The sequence below is a fragment of the Syngnathoides biaculeatus genome, chromosome 10, assembly GCF_019802595.1.
Source record: "Syngnathoides biaculeatus isolate LvHL_M chromosome 10, ASM1980259v1, whole genome shotgun sequence".
Classification (NCBI taxonomy): Eukaryota; Metazoa; Chordata; class Actinopteri; order Syngnathiformes; family Syngnathidae; genus Syngnathoides; species Syngnathoides biaculeatus.
In genome coordinates, this window is record NC_084649.1 from 28,546,656 (window position 1) to 28,568,779 (window position 22,124).

The following is a 22,124-nucleotide window of genomic DNA, read 5'->3' on the forward strand; positions in this document are numbered from 1 at the left end:
TCATTCCTCTCCTTTCCAGTGTGTGCCTCGATCTTTCGAATTGTTTCTCCGCCTGCTCCCTGCATTCACTGCAGATCACAATATCACCTGCGAACATCATAGTCCAAGGGGATTCCAGCCGAACCTTATCTGTCAGCCTATCCATTACTACCGCAAACAGGAAGGGGCTCAGTGTGGATCCCTGATGCAGTCAGACCTTCACCTTAAATTCTTCTGACACACCTATGACACATTTCACCGCTGTTCTGCTACCCTCATACATGTCCTGTACTATTCTAACATATTTCTCCGCCACACTAGACTTGCGCATGCTTTTCCACGATCATCCTCAAAGCAAATAATGCATCTGCGACATAGTGGCGCAGCTATAAAGCGTTGGCCTCACAGTTCTGAGGTCTAGGGTTCGATCCTGGCCCCGCCTGTGTGGAGTTTGCATGTTATCTCTGTGCCCGCGTGGGTTTTCTCAAGGCACTCAGGTTTCCTCCCAGATCCCAAAAACATGCATTAATTGGAGACTTGAAATTTCCCCTAGATGTCGATTGTGAATGCGACTGTTGTCTTTCCCCGTATGCCCTGCGATTGGCTTGCAACCAGTTCAGGGTGTAACCTGCCTCCTGCTGATGACACCTGGGATAGGCTCCATTACTCATGCGACCCTTTTGAGGATAACCGGTTCAGAAAATGAATCGATAGATGATTTAATTTTCCTGCCAACAGTTCTTCATCTGAGTTCTCCATTGTTACCAGTTAGCCATATTGAGATATGTTCAAACCAGTGTTTCTCAAACTTTTTTTTGCAGCGCCTCTGTTTAGGAGATGAAATCCTTTTCAGCCCCCACCTGACACACACACACACACCACACACACACACACACACACGCATGCACATGTGTGCGCACAATTTTTCGAGAAATACAGAATAGGCTTAGTTTACAATATTCATTAATCTGTGCAGTGGTCACTTTTATAGTTGAAAAATTACACTGCTGAATTTGTCAAGCCAACAAGAATCAACAAAATCCTAAACTTTTTCTTCTGCTAAAATTTTACATCTTGCATTTCATGTAACATTTCAATGAGCTTGTCTGCTCGGTCATAAAATGAGCTCCATCGGCTGGGTGTAATTTAAAGGAAGACTCTCCCCAAAATTCATATATACAATAAACCCTCCAATGTGAAGTAATGTTATTATTACATATGTTTTGGACATTAATTGAAAAAAAAAATGAAAATAAAGAACATTTTTGAAATCTAAGCAAAATCTGGATATGTGCCAGCTTTCACAGCCAAACATGGAAGAAACATCCTTGACCCCGCTCCTTGACGTCGCCTGTGCTTAGCATTACAGACCATTTGTTCTAGCAAAGGCAAGATGCCAATGTGTTGTGCAAGAAAACTGAGAAAAAGCACCCACATGTCTCCTTCTTTAACCTCCCGTGGGGTTAACCTGACAGGACAAAGATGTGGCTGTCACAGTTGAGGCCCGTTCACCAGCCGGGGAAATTTGCACCCATCTAATCAAGACTGGTTACTAGCCGCTCAGTTATAGCCTCTCGTACTTGTACTGTATAAGCAACAACATACTTTTTGAGGCGGCACGGTGGCGCAGCTGTTCAATCCTGGACCCCCGTGTGTGGTGTTTGCATGTTCTCCCTGTGTCTACGTGTGTGTAAACGTGCCTCCTTCCTGTTGACAGCTGGGATAGGCTCCAGCATTGTGTGCCTATGAAAATGGATGGATGGATATTTACGTGTAAGCACACAACACTTCCCGGTTACTATTTACGGCGACTCCGGCCATCCACACCGCCGGTCGAACGCGAGAAGCTGGGTGTTTGAAAAGTACAACTTGTGGGGGAGGTAAAAAAAAGTCTGACCATGCCTGCTTTACATTCTCTACATCGAAACCAACTCCTCAGAAAAGCTTCAAATCTCAGCGGTCCATATAATGGAACTGTTATTGTTCGTCGTTAGTTCCACGCCCCCTCCCCAACACATCAAGTGCTGGCTGTGTGTATTCTGCCTCAAGCACACAGGCTTGAACATTGTACGACATGCTATTTTTGTTTTGTTTGTTTGTAATTACTTTTCACAAAACTCGGCCACAAAATGCCAGATAATGGACGTTCTCTGTTCAATGAAACGTATCCACGAGCCATGGGGGGTCAGAACAGGAAGCAGTGCAGGCTTGGAAAACGCTGATTGGCTGTCAGTTTTCCAGCCGGGCTCATTGGAATGTCTGAGCGAGAGAGGAATTTCGATAATGCTTTTCCAATTTCGAAATGTTTCTTGGTGAAATCTGTGGATAACTCTGGCATTAAAAAAAAACACTGAACCCTCATCTACTAGCTTTTAATGTGTGTTCCCATTCCTATTAGTTTCGAAAAAGTGTTCTTCTTAATGAAAGTGATTATGGTAGCCCCACACCCTCCCCTGTCATAGCGGTCCTCAGGGGGCACACTACCCAGTCTGAAAACCACTGTGTTAAGCCAAGTTCTGATGTGTGTCTGAGTGTAATCAGTGTACCAGGAAATCAAGCACGAACAGACATGGTTCCGCTTTTGTTTGGACAGCAACGGGTTATCACAATTCATCAGTATTTTTGAGTGACTATTTTTTGTAATTCATGTTTAAGTCCCACAGCTAAAGTTATTCTTAATGTTATCAATATTGTCAGTCTCATGGAAGATATACCTTCAGGACAATTCTTGTTATAGATATAGAATCTTTCTTGAGTATTTTAAGTCGCTCATTTTAGTTAGACAAAAGGTCTTTTGGTCAGTTAGCTGATTGTTTGTTTGTTTTTTGTTTTTTGTCTTAAGTAAAAAGGAAAAAGAATTGGAACAAACATGACACTTGGCAAAACACAGATATCCAAGCTGTTCAGAATGGCAGTCAAGTTTTCATAAAGGAGCTCCGTAGCAGAACATTTCCAAGGTAAGCATATTTTACTATTAATACATTACATTAGTCAAACTATTGTTATTGAGTATTATCAAAGTCAGACCACTCGACAAGGCCTAGGCTTCACATTTATTTTATGTGGCCATCAAAAACTTCCCATTATTGTTCCTTGACTTATGTTTAAACTATGCTCAGTAAGCTATGTGATGATAACCATATGCAATATAATCTAACAATATGACAAAGTGATTATGGGGAATGTACATGTCTCCAGATTTATATTTTTCGTGATGGAAAATTCGATAGACATGGGCATATTGGCACGAGTTACCATGCAAAATATACAAAGTACGTGATTGTGCAGAAAACCAAGAAGGGACTCGAAACAAATCCTGTCAGGGGCATGGCCAAGCCACTGCCCTGGGTGGAGGTTCCTCTGGCAGCAGTACAACACCAGCACTGCATTGACACTATTTAGACCACGCATTTAAGCCTTGAGTGTGTCTTCTGCATTCTGCCAAATCATTGTGCCACTGTGTACTTGATACTCCACTATCATGCGTGAGTATGCAAGTGTTGTGTAGTGCTTCCCTTCGCCACAGTGTTCCTGTGGCACTATGGTCTTGTTCACGTTTCCAAGTTTTGCCTCATAGTCATCGGACCTGGTTTCACGTTTTTGGACCTTGTCTTTTGCCATGCTTTTTTTGTGCCTCTGCCTTCTCAGACTGCTCACCCATGTATGACCTCAGTTTTGGATAAAACCACTCTCAACATCAAGCCTTTGCCTCGGAGTCCTGTTGGGTCAAGTCCCTTGCCACGTGCTGATGACAGAACTAACTGCCCAGAAAAGGACCCAGCGGGTAAAACGCGACATCGACAGTCTCGTCGCCGGCCTGCCTCGCAGCGGACTCAGCTGGTTGACCAAGCGTCCTCTTTATGAAAGGGCTCCTTTTTTGTCCCCTCCTACCTTGCCATCTTCACCACTGCATGTTTTGGTGGGCTCAGATTTTTTGGATTTCGAGGAGGACCTTGACTTATATACCGCCTGCCAGATTCTGACTCGGAGATTGATTTTGGTTTTTGCTTCCCCCCGTTTCCAGCAAGTGCCCAAGTCCCATATGTCCAAGTCCTCTTCCCTCAATCCTTTCTGGGGCACCTGTTTGGTCCATCTATCCAGGGCCTCCGCGTGGCGGCCAGAGGAGGCACCCAAATAGCATGGCGCTTTATACCTCCTGCTACACTCCAACCAAGCCACAGCCAACGTCCGTCCACGCCTTACAGGTGACCGAGCCACCGCCGAGTAATGCAAACGCCTCGCTGGCAGTTGAGGCATGGCCGACTACCGCCCATGCCCAACCGCTGACCGATCCACAGTGGACTCTCGCCCATGCCCCGGTGGCGACCGAGCCACAGCGGATTCTCGTCCATGCCTCGGTGACGACCCCTCCACGGCCGCCCCTCGCTCTTGTCTGGGTGGCGACCCCTCCACGGCCGCCTCTCGCTCTTGTCTGGGTGGCGACCCCTCCACGGCCGCCTCTCGCTCCTGTCTGGGCGGCGACCCATTCCCGGCCACCTCTCACTCCTGTCTCGGCGACAACCCATCCATGGCCACCTGTCTTGGTGGCGACTCATCCACGGTTCCTTCTTACTTCTGTGTGGGCAGCGACGAATCCACGGCCGTCTCAGCCTCATGTGGTGACCGATCTGCCTGACGACCGGGCCTCAGCAGTGTCCGATCCACGACCACAACATGCCGGCGACTGATCCTCAGCTGCCTCACATCCATGACTTGGCGTCGACCGATCCTCAGCCACCCATCGCCCATGTCTCTGTGGCGACCATTCCACGGCTGCCTCACATCCACGTCTCAGCAAAGACTGATCCTCGGGCTCGTTACGACCACGCCTCGGCGGGATCCGATCTATTGCTGCCTCACGTCCACGCCTCTGTGGCGCCGCATCCACAGCAGCCCTTCCCCAAGCCTCGCCAGCCCCCTGCCAGCGTCGGCAGCCATGGGTTCTCGACCATGGCTCAGGGGATCTTCGTCCTCAGCTGTGACACGCACCCGTCTGGTTTCTGCTGTGCCTTTGGGACCTCCCCTCAAGGACGTCCGCGTGCTCATGACAAATACAGCGCATCTCCATCTTCGGCTGGCAAATGTAATGACTTATACTGCGTATGCTTTTAATTGTATGCTAAAAAGAGTGAACTGTTTGGAATGTGCAGATCATTACAAAAAGAAAGCAAAATCTCATTGTTTGTTTTTACCATTATGCAGACTTTTTCGAATAGAAATGTCAGTGTAGTATGAAAAAAGCAGTGACTTTTTTTTTTTTTTTTTAGCAAAATACAGACTTATCAAACTGTGAGGGTCAGACTCGTTATTTTTTGAAATTTAGACAAACTATTGATATTCCATTTGACCATGAGTTTATTTTTTTTTTACACCATGGAAGATCATAACTATACAGTGAAACCATAAGTCAACAGACTAATGGATAGGTTTCCAATGACATCACCACAGTCCCTAAACCAATCGGATAAATTAACGATAGAAAAAAACTTCATGCTTCACCTATCACCTGTGTTCTCTGACCTCTGTGACACACAAAATAGCGTAATTGGAAACCTATCGATAGGGGCAGTGGATTGTCTGTTACAGCCGATTGTCGGTCATATTGGAGCACTGTTTTTTTTTCCCTGTTCCCAGATGCAACCATATTACTGTACAGTACATAATGATTGCCTTTTTTTGTAGCCTAAAACACACAGTACATTACGAAATTATTGTAAATAACAAAGTTTGAGAATGTCTTAAAAGTTTTAAATTTTATCCAAACTTACCATGCTTGTGTGGTTTGCTTTCCAGGTTTGCAGTGGATAACGTGAACCTCAGGCTGTCGCTAGCCATAGTGTTTAGCTGCACTTTTGCAAACTCGTGGGACCGGACTATGCCGATTGCTTTTTCGAGCGTGAGCTCCAGCCCCTGGCTGGGTAACTCTTTGCGCACACTCGGAGAGTTGGTAGCAAAAACTATGGGGTCGCTGACCATCTCATCGCTGTTTGTGTAGTTACAGTTTTTAATCAAAAGCTCGAGTTCTGTCACAAAGTGGTCAAATGACTCACAGTTACCTTGCGCGTTCTTGTGAAACTTAGATCTAGCAAATATGGGGTTTGCTTTCGGAGCGATGTAATCAGAGAATTTTTCACAAGTTTTTAGCAACTTATCTTAGTCTCCGGTCAGTGTTCACGGATTCCTGACATCCCCTCCTTTATCACCGATCCATAGCAGGAGGAAACTGAACTCTTCCCCTTTCCTCTGTTTTTATGCGGTCCCATGAACATGAGTTCAGCGTGTTGCTTGAATCTCCGCCACGCATCTGGTAAATTGGATGAGTCCAATCCATCTTTGGGGTTGGAACACCAAACACTTCTATCATGGACAATTCATTCATTCCGTTTTTTTTTTGTTTGTTTGTTTTCCCCCCGTGAGTCCGTAGTTACAGTATACTACCGTTACTCAGACACAATGTTATGATCTTGCTGTCGTGTTATTGAATAACGTAGACGTAAGTCCAACTGTACTTTTTAACGTGGGTGATATTTATTTCGCTTTTTCCCCTGCCAACCTCTCTAGGTTACTTCCTTATCGTCCTGTCTCGTCGTGCCCCGCTGACGTCAACACAATCACAATCACACCAAACTTGGTATATACGAGAAGTATTATAGCTCACTCTAATAATGACGAGGCGATACTTTTTTTTTTGCACCCATCTAGTTTTACATGTGGCTTCTTTCTTTATTCCTCACTCCAGCACAAGTGCCTCAATCACCTATGGTTACAGTGTTCATTTGTCAAAGGACTTTCAAGATAAAAGCAATAACCGTGAGCCAAAACATTGCAGTATACACTTTTATCGCTTCCCAGCCAACAAAGAAAGGTGTGAGAGATAGGAATCTGCCATTAAGAGGGACAACTGAGCGCCACCATGTACTCTTGATTGTGCAGCAAGCATTTAATTTCTGGTAGTTACATGTTCTGTACATATGTATGTTGGTGGTGGTGGTGAGGGGATTGCTTGTATCTTTTCTGTATGTCATTGTTTGTGATATCTGTCCAACTGTTGTGCAATATCTGATAAAACTGTCGAGTTTAGGTCTGAAGATGACGAGCCCGCCATGATATGTTGACACAATCTTGCCATCCAAGATGGCATCGTGAACAAAAAACACGTGTCATTGAAAAGCATCTCTCTAGAAGAGAATGTAAGACCTCTACGATTGTGAAAATACAGTAAATTAAAAAAAATGCAGCACAAAATCCACTAATATGCGAGGCCGCGAACGGTGAACCACGAATGGTTAAGGGCACAATGTATTCGACTTTACACCGATCTGATCGGGATTGGCCGATAATTAGTGTTTCACACTGATTGGGTGATTGGCTTTAATGTCATTATAGTCTTTACAGGATCCTGATCTTTGGGGCTCATCACCGATCACCGAGTTAAAAAAAAAAAAGTGCTCACCGATCAGATCACAAGATGCTGCAATGTTTCTATTTAAATAACTCATTCTTTTGCTGTATATATCTGTGTAAATGCTCCAAAAAATATGCTGAGAAAAAATAATGTAGCTGGAACGGTGGAGCAGCTGGAGAGGCTTGGCCTCACAGTTCTAAGGACCTGGGTTCAAATCCCACCCTCACCTGTATGGAGTTTGCATGTTCTTCCTGTGCCTGCTTGAATTTTCTCCGGGCACTCCGATTTCCTCCCACTTCCCTAAAAGATGCATTAATTGCCTCCTGCCCAATGACAGGTGGGATAGGGACTAGCACTGCTGTGACACTCATCATTTTAAGCGGCTCAGAAATTGATAGAGAAATAATGCCAGTGAGGCAAAGTGACATAAAGAAGAAATGAAGAGTCTTCTATTGAAATAGCAGGAAGTACATGCAGTAATTAATGTGGCCACCTTTTGTGACAGTTTTAATTGTTGGTGTGCCGTGAGATTTTTCAATTGTAAAATATGTGCCTTTACCCCAGTTGGAAATCACTGCTCCAGTCACATCATGTATTCTTATCAGTCAGGTGAAACCAGCATTAACACATGAGACAAATAACAGGTGCAAATGTCTTCTTTTCCTTTCACCTTGTCTCGTGAGGTGTTCCCACACCGTGTCATCTTTTTCCATCTAAGCCTATCTCCTGCATCTTCCTCTCGAACACCAACTGCCCTCATGTCTTTCCTCACAACATCCATCAACCTTCTCTTTGGTCTTCCTCTCGCTCTTTTGCCTGGCAGCTCCATCCTCAGCACCCATCGACCATTATAGCCACTCTCTTGCCTCGAGACATATACAAACCATTGAAGTCTGCCCTCTCGAAACTTGTCTCCAAAACATACAAATTTGGCTGTCCTGATACATGTCCTGTACTATTCTAACACATTTCCCCGCCACACCAGACTTGCGCATGCAGTACCACAGTTCCTCTCTTGGTACTCTGTTATAGGCTTTCTCTAGATCAGGGGTGTCCAAACTTTTTGCAAAGAGGGCCAGATTTGGTAAGGTGAAAATGTGTGGGGGCCGACTATTTAGCCTGACATTCTTTGAACCATTAACATTAAATACAAATTAACTTTTTGGGATTTTTTTAAATTTAATTACAAATGGCATACTTTTACTTTTACATTTTTTTTTACATTTAGGTTTTTACCGAAATCACAAACCACAAAAAATTAAGAAAACTATAAAGGATATCTAAGTTCATGTGAAACATTACATATTATTCACTATTATATGCTCACTGTAGGAAAAGTGCTGAAAACAAAACAATGATCACTGCATATTCAAACTGTGATTTTGACCATCACAAAAAAATTAATTAACTGAGATTTAAGAATTTATTCAACTCAGAGGACTTAACAAAGGTCTTGCCTGCACTAATGTGAAGGGTGATACTGGGATCTTGACTGCAGTATGTAGTCCATGTCTGGCTCAAGAGCAGTGGCGCTGCTGAAACTCCTCAACCAGAGATGAGATGTCTGCTGCATACTTTGTCATTTGCGCACTGATATTGATCTGTGGGAAACTGGTCACAATTTCCTGCAGCGACGGGAAATGTGCGGTATTGGGCTGCGCCTGTGACAGGTGTCTTTGGAAAAGTAGCAGCTTGGTCCGAAAGGCTTTGATGTGTGAATACAGTTGGCTTACCACTGCATTTTGCCCTTGAAGGCTTGTGTTCAGCGCATTCAGATGTCGCGTTATGTCAACTAAAAATCCCAAATCAACCAGCCAAACAGGATCATTTAATTGTGGCATGGGTTGTCCCTTTTTAGTCAAGAATTGTCCAATTTCCTCCCTGAGAGAGAAGAAGCGCTGCAGCGCAGACCCCCGACTGAGCCACCTTACGTCGGTGTGATACAAAACATCTCCGTATTCAGCCTGGATGTCGAGAAGAAACTGTTGAAACTGGCGGTGGCACAGCGCTTTGGAGCGAATATAATTAATAGTCTTTATCACCGGTTTCATAACATTATCATATTTCATATATTTGGCACAGAGAACTTCTTGATGAATAATACAGTGGAGTTTAATAGCGCTGCCTCCTTCTTCGCTGACTTTGTTACAGACAAGGCTTGATAATCCACTCCGCTCGCCAGCCATGGCAGGTGCGCCGTCCGTAATAATCCCGGTGACTTTATTCCACTGTAGTTTCATGTCATCTACGGTGGAACAAACAGAAACAAATAAATCAGTTCCTCTTATTTGGCCCTTCAGACTCTGGAGGTCCAGAAACTCTTCACTCACGTTCATGTCATTGTCCACTCCTCTTAAAAAGATCCAGTAACTGAGCGGTGTCGGACGCATCCGTGCTTTCATCGCACGCTAACGAGAAAAAGTCAAACTCAGTTCCTTTTGCCTCTAACTGTCTCTTAATATCTAATGAAACGTCTTCAATTCTCCGTACCACAGTATTACGAGCCAGGCAAATATTGGCAAACTCTTGCTTCGTCGCGGGACAAATTTTCTCAACCATTTTCATTACACAGTCTTTAATAAATTCACCCTCAGTGAAAGGTTTGCAGTGCTTTGCAATCAGCGTTGCCACTTCGTAGCTTGCCGTTGTGGCATTTTCATTTGACTCACGGACTCTTGTGAAAAAGCTTTGCTGTGCCGTTAAAACAGCTTCCAGTTGCTTCACTTTTTCACCGCGTTTGTTCCCAGTTAGCTTGTCGGAGCTAGCATGTTTCGTCTGGTAGTGCCTCTTGATGTTGAATTCCTTGAAAACAGCCACAGTCTCTTGGCAAATTAGGCAGACACAGTTGTTTCGTATTTCAGTGAAAAAATACTCAAATTTCCACTTGTCCTGGAAGCGGCGGCCCTCGCGGTCAACTTTCCTTTTTTTGTTTACAGACGCCATGTTAGAAATGGGCTGGGTTGAAACGATCACGCAAGGTCAAGGGTCACGGCGGCCAGAGTGCGGCCACAGGGCTACTGCCATCTTCTGGTGAAATGAAAAATATGAAAAACAGCTTTTTGTACACATGTATTTTATACTGTGGTCAACAGTGCTGGCGGGCCGCATATTATTGATTTCATGATAGAGGCCGCGGGCCGGTAAAAATTTGTCCACGGGCCGCAATTGGCCCGGGGGCCGGACTTTGGACATGTCTGCTCTAGATCCACAAAGATACAATGTAGCTCCTTCTGGCCTTCTCTGTACTTTTCCACTGGCATACTCAAGGCAGGTTGTGTGGTACTCTTTCTAGGCATGAAACCATACTGATGCTCGCAGATACTTACTTCTGTCCTGAGTCTTATCTTCACTACTCTTTCCCATAACTTCATTGTGTGTCACATCAACTTCTTTTCTCTATAGTTCCCACAGCTCTCCAAATCCCAGTTCTTAAAAATGGGAACTAGCACATTTTTCCTCCATTGTTCAGACTTTCACTCCCGCGCGTATTCTGTTGAATAAGTTGGACAAAAACTCCACAGCCACCTCTCCAAAATTCTCCCATACCTACACATGTATGCCATCAGGACCAACTGCCTTTCCATTTTTCCCTCTTGAATGCCTTTCAAAGTTCCCCCTTACTAATCATTGCCACTTTCTGGTCCTTCACACTTGGGTCTTCTACTCTTGCTTCTCTATCATTTTCTTCATTCATCAACTTCTCAGAATATTCTTTCCATCTATTGAGCACACTCCTGGCACCGGTCAACAAATTTCCATCTTTATCCTTAATCACCCTTACCTGCTGCATCATCTCTATTCCTCTGTCTGGGCAACCTGTAGAGAGACATTTTTCCTTCTTTCATGTCCAACCAGGTGCACAAGTCATCATATACTTCTTGTTTAGTCTTCACCACCTCTACCTTTGCCCTACATCGCATCCAGTGCCTTGTGAAAGTATTCAGCCCCCTTGAACTTTTCAAACGTTTGCTACATTTCAGGTTTCAAACATCAAGATATAAAATAAAATTTTTCCGCCAAGAATCAACAAAAAGTGGGACACAATCGTGAAGTGGAATGAAATGTACTGGATATTTTATACTTTTTTGACAGATAAAAACCTAAAAAAGTGGGACGTGCCATATTATTCGGCCTCCTACGTTTCAGTGCAGCAAACTCACTCCAGAAGCTCAGTGAGGATCTCTGAATGATCCAATGTTGACTGATGATGGTAAATAGAATCAATCTGAGTCGAATCAAGTCTCCGTATAAATACACCGGCTCTGCGATAGTCTCAGGGTTCTGTTTAAAGTGCAGAGAGCATCATGAAGACCATGGAACAGAACAGGCAGGTCCAGGATACTGTTGTGGAGAAGTGTTGAGCCTGATTTGGACACAAAAAGATTTCCTAATCTTTAAACATCTCAAGGAGCACTGTGAGACCAATCATATTGAAATGGAAGGAGTATCAGACCACTGCATATCTACCAACACCCGGCCGTCACTCAAAACTTTCACTTCAAACAAAGTGAAGACTGATCAGACATGCAGCCAAGAGGCCCATGATCACTCTGGATTAACTGCAGAGATCTACATCTGAAGTGGGAGAGTCTGTCCATAGGACAACAATCAGTCGTACAATCTGGCCTTCCAATAAATTTCCTTTCACTTCATGATTTTGTCCTGATTTTTGTTGATTCTTGACAAAAAACATTAATCTTATATGTTATGTTATGTTTGAAGCCTGAAATCTGGCAAAAGGTTGAAAAGTTAAAGTGGGCCGAATACTTTCACAAAGCACTGTCTCCTTTCGCTTCTCCTCAGTCCTATCAGTGTCCCACCTCTTCTTTCCTTGTATGACTTCCTGTATTTTGGGGTTCTACCACCAAGTCTCCTTCTCCCCTTTCTTCCAGAAGACACCCCAAGTACTCTCCTGGCTCTCTCTCTCATCACCTTGACTGTAGTAGTCCAGTCCAGCGGGAGTTCTTCCTGTCCATCAAGAGCTTGTCTCATGTCTTTCTGAAAGGCCACACAACATTCTTCTTTTCTCAGCTTCCACCACATGGTTCTCTGCTCTACCTTTGTCTTCTTAATCTTCCTACCCACCACCAAAATCATCCTACATACTACCATCCTATGCTGTCGATCTACACTCTCCCCTACCACTACTTTACAGTCAGTAACCTTCAGATTACATTGTCTGCAAACAAAACAATCATCCACCAGTATGCTTCTACTTTCTTGTAAGTCACCCTATGTTCCTTCCTCTTCTAGAATAAAGTGCCATTTCCATCCTTTTTGCAAAGTCCACCACCATCTGTCCATCGAAGTACCTTTCCTGGATGCCGTACTTACCCATCACTTCTTCATTGCCCCTGTTTTCTTCACCAACATGTCCATTACAATCTGCACCAATTGCAACTCTATCTCTCTGTCTGGGATGCTCAGAACTTCTTCATCTAGTTCCTTCCAAGATTTGTCTTTCAACCCTCGTCACATCCTACCTTTGGGGCAGAGCCGCTCATCACATTACACACCTTCAATTTCAAATTTCAGCCTCATCATTCGATCTAATACTCGTTTTCACCTGCAAGACATTTTTAGCCAGCTATTCCTTTTAAAATAACCCCTCCTCCATTTCTCTAGCCATCTACTCCATGGTAAAATAATTTAAATCCTGCTCCTAAACTTCTTGCCTTGCTACCTTTCCACCAGCTCTCTTTGATGCACAATATATCAACCTTTCTCCTAATCATCATGTCAACCAACTCCTGAGCTTTTCCTGTCATTGTTCCAAGATTCAAAGTTCCGACAATCAGTTGTAGGCTCTGTGCGTTTCGCTCCTTTTTCTGCCGATGAATCCGCTTTCCTCCTTGTCTTTGTCTTCGACCCAGAGTAGTTCCACTGATGCCCTGCAGGTTAATGATGCCGGGGGAGGAGGTCGTTAACCCGGGCCACGAACGATCCGGTATGGTATTCTTTAGATGAACACTCATATTTGTTTGGCACAGTTTTACGCTGGATCCTCTTCCTGACTCAACCCTCTGAATTTATCCGGGCTTGGGACCGGCTGACAGATTGCATTGGCTTGTGCCCCCAAAGGGCTGCATTAAATAACTGGTGCTAACTTATTGTATTTAAATTACTTTATTGCAATCAAAAAACTTCACACATAGGAAAACATGAGCGCTTGATTCAAGAGAACGCTGGCATGTTTACATAAACTGTTAGTGCTAGCAGTAGCTTGCTAGGCTGCATTATGTTTTGTTTCCTGGTTGGGGGCTGAATTGTATTTAAAGTACGTGAACATCCCTTCAACAATTGTCCTCATCTGAGGATTGTGACCAACACGTTATTCCCCATTTTGGCAAAGCAAGGGTTGGCAAACGTTTTATCTCACAGGCCACATTGGGTTCTAAAATTTGACAGAGTGGCCAAGCCAGGACTTTCTTGCACAGTATGCAGACACCAATAATTGAACAACCGGATTTACTGAGTGTGCACTGAGGAATGTGTATTTGAAATGTAAAAAATAGCCCTCATCCAAGTAATATGTTTGTCTCAATGAATATGCAAAATGTGGCATTTACACACTATTTTGCACAATACTGGGTGAAGAAAATGTAAATAGCACACAATACATTTTAATTGAAGACTCATCCATCCAGCCATCTATCCATCCATTTTCTACCGCTTCTCTGGGTTGGGTCTTGGAGGAAGTAGCTTCAGCAGCCATACTCAGACTTCCCTTTCCCTAGCCACTTCTTCCAGCTCTTCTGGAGGGATCCCGAGGCGTTCCCTGGTCAGCCGAGAGACATAGTCTCTCCAGAGTGTCCTGGGTTGTCCCCGGGTTCTCTTTCCGGTGGGATATGGCCGGAACACCTCACCAGGGAGGCATCCAGATCAGATGCCCCAGCCACCTCATCTGGCTCCTCTTAATGCAGAGGAGCAGCAGCTCGACAGCGAGGGTCTCCTGGATGACCAAGCTTCTCACCCTATTTCTAAGGGAGAGCCCAGACACCCTACAGAGGAAATTCATTTCGGCCACTTGTATCCAGGATCTTGTTATTTCGGTCACGACCCACAGCTCATGCCCATAGGTGAAGGTAGGAACATAGGTCGACTGGTAAATTGAGAGATTTGCCTTTCAGCTTAGCTCTTTACCTCAATGGACCGATACAAAGTCCGCATCACTGCAGATGTTGCACCGATCTGTCTGTCGCTCTCCCGCTCCATTCTTCCCTCACTCATGAACAAGACCCCAAGTTACTTGAACTCCTCTACTTGGGGCAGGATCCCTTTCCAGAGGGCATGCCACCCTTTTCCGACTGAGGACCATGGTCTCAAATCTGGAGGTGCTGATTCTCATCCCAGTCGCTTCACACTTGGCTGCAAACCGCTCCAGTGAGAGTTAGAGATCACGGCTTGATGAAGCCAACAGAACCACATCATCTGCAAAGACCAGAGATGTGATGCTGAGGCCACCAAACCGGACACACTCTACGCCACAGCTGTGCCTAGAGATGCTGTCCATAAAAGATATGAACAAAATCAGTGACAAAAGGCAGCATTGGTGGAGTCCAACTCTCAACGGAAACGAGTCCAACTTTTCAGTAATGGAGGCGCAGAACTCATCCACTCAGACTCAATGTCCCCCACCTCCCCCTGGAACGTGAGCAAAGTTCTTTTGGAGGTGGGAGTTGAAATTCCTTCTGCTAGCTGTTCCCGGTAGACCCTCACAATACGTTTGGGCCTGCCATGTCGGACCAGCATCTTCCCCCACGTTTGGAGCCAACTCACCACGAGGTGATGATCAGTTGACAGCTCTGCCCCTCTCTTCACCCAAGTGTCCAAGACATACAATCGCAAGTCCGATGACATGACCACAAAGTCGATCACCGAACCGCTACCTAGGGTGTCCTGGTCCCACGTGCACATATGGAGACACTCATGCCTGAACTTGGTGTTTGTTATGGACAATACGTGATGAGCACAGAAGTACAGTAACACAACACCACCGATCGGGTGGGGGGGGGGCATATTTTTTAAAGATTAATTAAAGGGAAAATGACAAAATTGAGTGAAGCTAAGAAGGGCATGACAAGTCAAGCCAGGAATGGCGAATGGGGCCCGACAGGATGAACCAAGGGAAGCCCTTCCCACTAGGCGTGGATTCAGCCAGCAGTTTCTAGAATGTTCCACCAAAAAGCTATAAAAACCTTGGATACGGAAGTTCGGGGCTTTTTGTTTAGTTTTCGCTGACAAAGAGACAAGGTCTTGCTATAGATGTAATAGTCGTGTGGCAAGCTGGCGGGGAGAAAGTATTTGGCAACTTGGAATGCTTAAATTGATGACTCCTTTTGAGATTGGGCGCAAGTAAAACTACTATAATAAGGTAATGGCAGGATATTACCAGCGATATTACGTGGTTACCTATGAAGGGTAAATTGGCTTGACAATTTATCCGTAATCCCGAAAACCCTTATTATTAAATTAGGCTTTGAGCTATATAGGACTTTATCAACCCTAACAAGCTCACTCAAAAATGTCTATTATCCCTAATTTCTGATGCTTTTAGACGCTTTGAATCTCACTTCATTTATATTGCTTTTTGCTATTTTTATCATTCATCCTTCTTACCATCAGTTTTATCATTTTAACCATTTTTACTTTTATTGATTTATGTTCAATTAACATTGAATTTTGCCTTAACATCGCAACCATACCCCGCGTCTGGTGGGATTGGCTGTAGAATGAATGTTATCTGAAAAATTTTTATCATTTTAACCAGTTTTACTTTTATTGATTTATGTTCAATTAACATAGATTTTTGCCTTAACATCACAACCATACCCCCGATAAAACAAATCCGTACGATCCTAATAAGGATTGTTCAATTTACTAGGTCAATGACAAGTGCAATCGATTCACAAGAGATGGAGCTGCTGTAAAAGCAGAGCGAAGACTTTGTCACCTTGTTACTCGGAAAGGTTACTCGACAAGGCTGACAAGTGGGGGCAGACCGGATTGGCTCTGCAAAACTAATGGCAATTAGTACACTTAGGCGAATTCATCTCAACACCGACTTAAGAAGCTCCCGTCCTCCTGCACGCACGGCGTTAGAGTCGGCTGGGGTAAAGGGGTAGCTTAACCCTTTAACTGGAGAGTCGGTCTCGGTCGGACATTTCTCCCGATTAGTCCTGCGGATAAGCGGAATCTGACAATAGCGATGTGTACATTGAGGAAAAAAATGAACTTAAATGATATTGGCAAATGACTTCAATATAACAGTGAAAATATAAGTGGGTCTGAATACTTTGTGGATCCACTGTATATATTTATGTGTGTGTGTGCGTGTGAGTGTTTCAAATAAAATATTGGATGAGTCCAATAGCTCAACAGAGCAATCAATCTCGCTTCTTTCAGCTTCATAATTATTTGCATTTCTCCCAAACTTACCTCTGTGGTCTTAATGTTTGCTTAAGCAAATGCAGTTTTCACAGGTGAAACCAAAGCCAAAAACAAGCACTATGTAAGGTTTGACAAATCAATCCAAATGGCAAAATCTGAGCAACTAGAAACACCCATCCAATAAAAGGTACTTTTACACACTTGGAAAGTGGATTCCTGAGTTAGGTAACACATCTGAATGTAATATGTAACCCTGGTTTTCCAACTTTCTATTTCTTATAAAATAAAACATTTTGAGTGTGAAGAAACAGTTTCAATGCACGTTTTTTTTTTTTTTTTTTGTTCATTACGTCTTGTGTTAATAACAAAAATAAGCACATAAAAGTCACTTAAATTTAGCCATGAGTACTTTTGTTGTTTAGTTTTTTTGTTTTTATTTTTAGATCCAAAAGTCTAATAATGCAGTGGAGGGACATCACCATTGCAGAACTCATGGTTCAAAATGGCAGACATCTCGTTTTCTGCCATCTGCACATTACATCAGTTCTCTCTCTAAATCCAGACCTAATCTCGTGGTCTATATCAAATCTATGTTTTTAATTGTTCCTGCTTTGGTCACCTGGCCATTTTTGGGAAGCACAGTAGATATGTATACTTCAAGGCCCAGGTTGTCCTCCTCCAGGCTTTACAGGTTGCTGCAGCTCTGTGAGAGTCAGGCAGCAAAGAAGGCTTGGGAGCAAATATGTTGGCGGAATAGCATTTTTTTTTTTTTCAACAATTTTTTTCCAACCAATACTGCATAGTCGTTCTTTACCTGGGATGATCTTTGGCTCGCTAACTTCTTCCTGGTTGTCATTGCTATTCTTCCACAGCTGCACACCTCTGCCCCACACATGTGGAGTTAGCGAGAAGCTATACACTCACAGCTGTTACATACTCATACATAAAAAATACATATTATATATATATATATTATGAGCGTTCATCATACGAATTCTACAACAGTTAGGTCATGGCCTGGGTTTCCAACACCCGCACCTGGAAATGTTAATCTACAAGGCGTAGGTAGAAATTTAGATAATGTAGGTCAAAGACAAAAAAGAGGAGGAAAGCGATTTAGTCGGAAGAAAAACAGGAATGCACAAAACATACAGCTGGATGTTGGGACTTTGAATGTTGGGACTATGACAGGAGAATGCAAATCCAATCCATCCAAGAGCGGAAGTGGAAAGAGAGTAGAACATTTTTGAAATCCAAGCAAAATCTCAATATGTGCTGGGTTTCACAGCCAAACACGAAAGAAACATCCTTGACCCTGCCCCTGACGTCGCTGGTGCTTAGCATTAGAGACCATTCATTCTAGCTAAGCCAAAATGCTGACGTGTTTTGCAACAAAATGAGAAAATGCACCCAAATTTCTCTTTCCTTAATCTCCCGTGGGGTCAACCTGACAGGATAAAGCTGTGGCTGTCACAGTTTAGGGTCGTTCATCAGTGGGGAAATCTGCAGGTATCTAATCATTACTGGTTATTAGCTGCTAAGTTATAGCCTCTTGTGCTTGTACTGTATAAGCAACAATATACTTTATGAGGCGGCACAGTGGCTTAGCTGTTCACTCCCGGACCTCCGTATGTGGAGTTTGCATGTTCTCCCCATGTCTGCGTTTGTGTAATAACCTGCCTACTGCCTGTTGACAGCTGGGATAGGCTCCAGCACTCCTGCGACCATCGTGCGGCTAAGAAAATGGATGGATGGATTGATATATTTGTGGAATCACACATCACTTCACGCACAATGCGCGCGTGCAAAGCCCCCTGGCCCCTCTCCCACCATCCCTGCCGCCGGTCGATTGCGAGAAGCTTGCTGCTTGAAAAGTACAACTTGGGGTAAGTCTGGCCACGCCTGCTGTATATTCTCTACATCAAAACCAACTCCTCAGAAAAGCATCAAATCTCTGCGGTCTATATAATGGGGCTGTTATTGTTCGTCATCAGCGCCACGCCCCTCCCAACTGTGTGTATTCTGGCTCAAGCGCACAGGCTTGAACGTTGTTCATTGTTCTACTTTTGTTTTTTTTTTTGTTTGTAATTATTTTTCGGAAATATCGGCCACAAAATGCCAGATAGTGGACGTTCTCTGTTTGGTGAAATGTATCCACGAGCAATGGGGGGTCAGAACAGCAAGCACTGCAGGCGTGGCAAACGCTGATTGGCTGTCAGTTTTCCAGCCGGGCTCATTGGAATGTCTGAGTAAGAGAGGAATTTCGATAATAATTTTCCAATTTAGAGATGTTTCTTAGTGAAATCTGTGGATAACTTTGGCATCAAAAGAAATACTGAACACTCATATACTAACTTTTAATGTGTTCTCATTCCAATTACTTTCAACAAAGTCCCCCTTTAATGCTCCCTGTTTTGGGGATGTGGGAGGAAACCATAGTGCCCAGGGAAAACCCATGTAGACACGGGAGAACATGCAAACCCCACACAGAGAGGGCCGGGATTGAATCCTGGACCCCAGAACTGTAAGACCAACGCTTTCCAGCTGGGTCACTGTGCCACCTTGAAAATTTAGCATTTCCACGTTAGCGGTAATTTATGAAAACAACTAACAAAATCATTCTGCAGATTACAAGATGCAAGTAGTGAAATGTGCAGCTACAGTAAACGTTTGAATGGCTTCTTTAGAGCATGAAAAACTCTGCTTGTAATGGATAGTATGTGAGCGCACATCACGCCACAGTTAAAAAATTAATTAAATGTTTACAACTCCATACCTGCAATCATTCCTGGAGGCATAACCAAAATACTCCAGCCATTTGATATCTCAGTGAATTGGAGATTTAAAGCAATCATAACCTGTGGGAGCAGTGGATGGCGGATGGAGGGCCCAGCTTCACTGCAACCAAGTGAATGCGCCATGCAACCTTCTGGGAAGTCATTTGATAGATCAACAAAATATGAGCTTCAGTGACAACCAAAACCATCCTATCAGGATTCAGGAAGGACAGTTTTAACTGCAATTGAAGATGAAAATGACGTAGAAGAAGCAGTGGCGCGTCGTCTTTTTGCTAGAGTTCACAGAGTTTTTCAGAGGTGACACTGACAATGAAGATTTCATTGGATTTCTTGATTTGGAGTGACACTGATTTGGTAAGCTTGTTCGTTCGGCTATAGTTATCTGAACAACTGTTATGTTGCGTCAACGTACTTGGCACATTCCTACTTTGTCTTTTATGCAATACTATTCAACCTGTTCTCTATTTTTATTTTAAATTGCGTTTCAAGATGAAATATCTGTTCTTATTGTTGGGTTTTATCAAATAAATTTCCCCTCAAAAATGCGACTTATATATGTTGTTTTTTCCCTTCTTTATTATCCATTTTTTGGCTGGTGTGACTTAAACTCCAGAGCGACTTAAAGTCCAGAAAATACGGTAAGCAGGGGAACCTTCTGTGCGTTGCTCAATTTTAAAGTGCCATTGACACCAAAAATCACATTTTAAAATAGGTATTGTTATCAAAACTACAGATATTAATTACTTTGATGATAATACAAGTCGGAAAAAGTGAGGTGGGAGGGTTTAATGAAAGCGTTAAGTTGCATAAATCTGACTTGACACAATGCGCATCCCTGTGGCAGCCATATTTGTCTTTGACGTCAGGTCCAGACATCACATTGGATCTCTGCCATTGAAAACACGCTGTGCCGGATGTAATGGTAGATGAGCGATTTTTGGATTTTTCCAATGCACCTTCTGAGACTGAAGCTCTTTTTGAGGCAGAAAACATTTCAGAAGCGAGTGAAGCGGCAGGGGCCATTTTATATAATTTCCAGCCATATTTAGACGATATGCGGATCACTCCTCCACTAACAACATAATTGTTCGATTTCCTCACCCTTTTACAAGTCTTGTTTATGTAGCGTATTCAGGAGGAGCCGTGCTGGGCGAAGTAAATATCATGGATGTTTTTAACATTAATGTAGAGCTGTTTTATATTGTTATTGTAGTTACTCATTATTTAGTCTTCTCTTTATTTTCCTTTCTTATGCACTTTATAATTTATATCAGTGGTGCCCAGACACTGGTGACCGGTGGGGGGGAGAGCTTGTTTCTCCTCCTCACCCCCGGTGTGTTGCCTATGAAATCTTATTCCTTAAATTAACACATGTTGAACTCCTACAATAAAAATCGCAGAGTTGAAGGTCTGTTTTAATTAATTAAAAAGCTGAACTTACATTATCGAGCTCCCAAACAAAAATGCCGTGAGCCATCATTGTCTGGGCTTTTGGAGCGTGTAGCAGACCCTTGACGGTAATTTAAAAACACAATGAAAAAATGAGAACCATTTCACTGAACAAAAAAGTAAATATTTGCAAAATAACTGCCTGAACAATTATTTTACCTGGACTTCTGCTCCTGAACCTCCACGCACAGCATCTGCAAATCATGGTTGTAACGAAGTCATTTTATCTTCATGCATGACGACTGTAAGCTTCCATCTGTGAGGTGTGTAAAATTCTTGATTAAACAAATGAACAAACACAAATAGAATACTTTGTTCAGATATTGTGTAGTTTTGGTGTCGCTGGGCTTTCTGCGCATGCCGGCTGTCAAATCTGCCACGTCAAGTGCTGTCAAATGTCTCTGAAAAAGGTGAATAATGATCACTGAAATTACACATGGTCTTAAGAAAGAAGTTAAAAACTTTGACTTAATAATACGACATGATACACTTTTTTTAAACAACATACGCATCATTTGGGCCCTTGGAATTTTTTTTTACCAAGCCACGCAGGTCCGCAAAATACCAATGAAGGCCACATGCAGCTCTGGAGCCGTGGGTTGCCAACACCTGTTGTAGACATACAGGTGCCAATTAACAGACAACAACAAACAACATTTTCATGGTTTAAAAGGTATTCATGGTGGCATTATTTTACAGTAGAAGCTGCTGTTGAATAACTGTTTTGAGTTGTCTTGCTCTGCTGTTCTTGAAGGAAATGTGAGTGATCTTTTTCACTCCAATAAAAGTTATTTAAAAGGCGTTTTAGTGCATCAACCCACATTTCTCCCAAGGCTTCTGATTTGATTGTTTGTTGTTTCCAGTGCTGACGATATTGTTGTTAAACTAAATGGAAATCAACTGACAATGGATTACCTGGAAGAAAACGGTTTCGATGAACCCATCCTTGTTCAGAAGAAAGATGGTTTAGGGATGTCTATGCCACCTCCCACGTTCTTCATCAGTGATGTGGAAAATTATATTGGTAAGAAACCAACTGACTCATTATCTTGAGCTGAGATTGTAGTAATGTCAATACTATTTTTGTCATACTGTTAAACATG

The 22,124-nt window shown here is 43.3% G+C and overlaps 2 protein-coding genes across 29 annotated transcripts in view; one reads left to right on the plus strand and one right to left on the minus strand.

Moving 5' to 3' along the window:
- The window catches only part of phf2 (PHD finger protein 2), a 236,429-nt gene that overhangs the window by 47,952 nt on the left and 166,353 nt on the right, over positions 1–22,124 (plus strand). For 9 of the 11 annotated variants that reach the window (XM_061831394.1, XM_061831399.1, XM_061831392.1 and 6 more), the window contains 3 exons: positions 2,822–2,936; positions 18,472–18,660; positions 21,885–22,045. In XM_061831394.1, the coding sequence (XP_061687378.1) occupies positions 2,822–2,936; positions 18,472–18,660; positions 21,885–22,045 (465 nt within the window). The remainder of the gene's footprint in view (positions 1–2,821; positions 2,937–18,471; positions 18,661–21,884; positions 22,046–22,124) is intronic. The other 2 variants (XM_061831401.1, XM_061831395.1) reach the window with 1 other exon arrangement.
- LOC133506967 (general transcription factor II-I repeat domain-containing protein 2-like) overlaps positions 1–22,124 on the minus strand; it is a 129,181-nt gene that overhangs the window by 6,096 nt on the left and 100,961 nt on the right. For 5 of the 18 annotated variants that reach the window (XM_061831403.1, XM_061831407.1, XM_061831406.1 and 2 more), the window contains 4 exons: positions 21,562–21,630; positions 21,181–21,422; positions 21,014–21,082; positions 7,618–9,792 (listed from right to left, as the gene is read on the minus strand). In XM_061831403.1, coding sequence (XP_061687387.1) covers positions 8,902–9,792; positions 21,014–21,052 — 930 coding nt within the window. In that variant the 5' untranslated portion in view covers positions 21,053–21,082; positions 21,181–21,422; positions 21,562–21,630 and the 3' untranslated portion in view covers positions 7,618–8,901. Of the gene's footprint in view, positions 1–7,617; positions 9,793–17,393; positions 17,657–19,550; positions 19,704–21,013; positions 21,083–21,180; positions 21,423–21,529; positions 21,631–22,124 lie in introns of those variants that run through there. The other 13 variants (XR_009796661.1, XR_009796662.1, XR_009796667.1 and 10 more) reach the window with 13 other exon arrangements.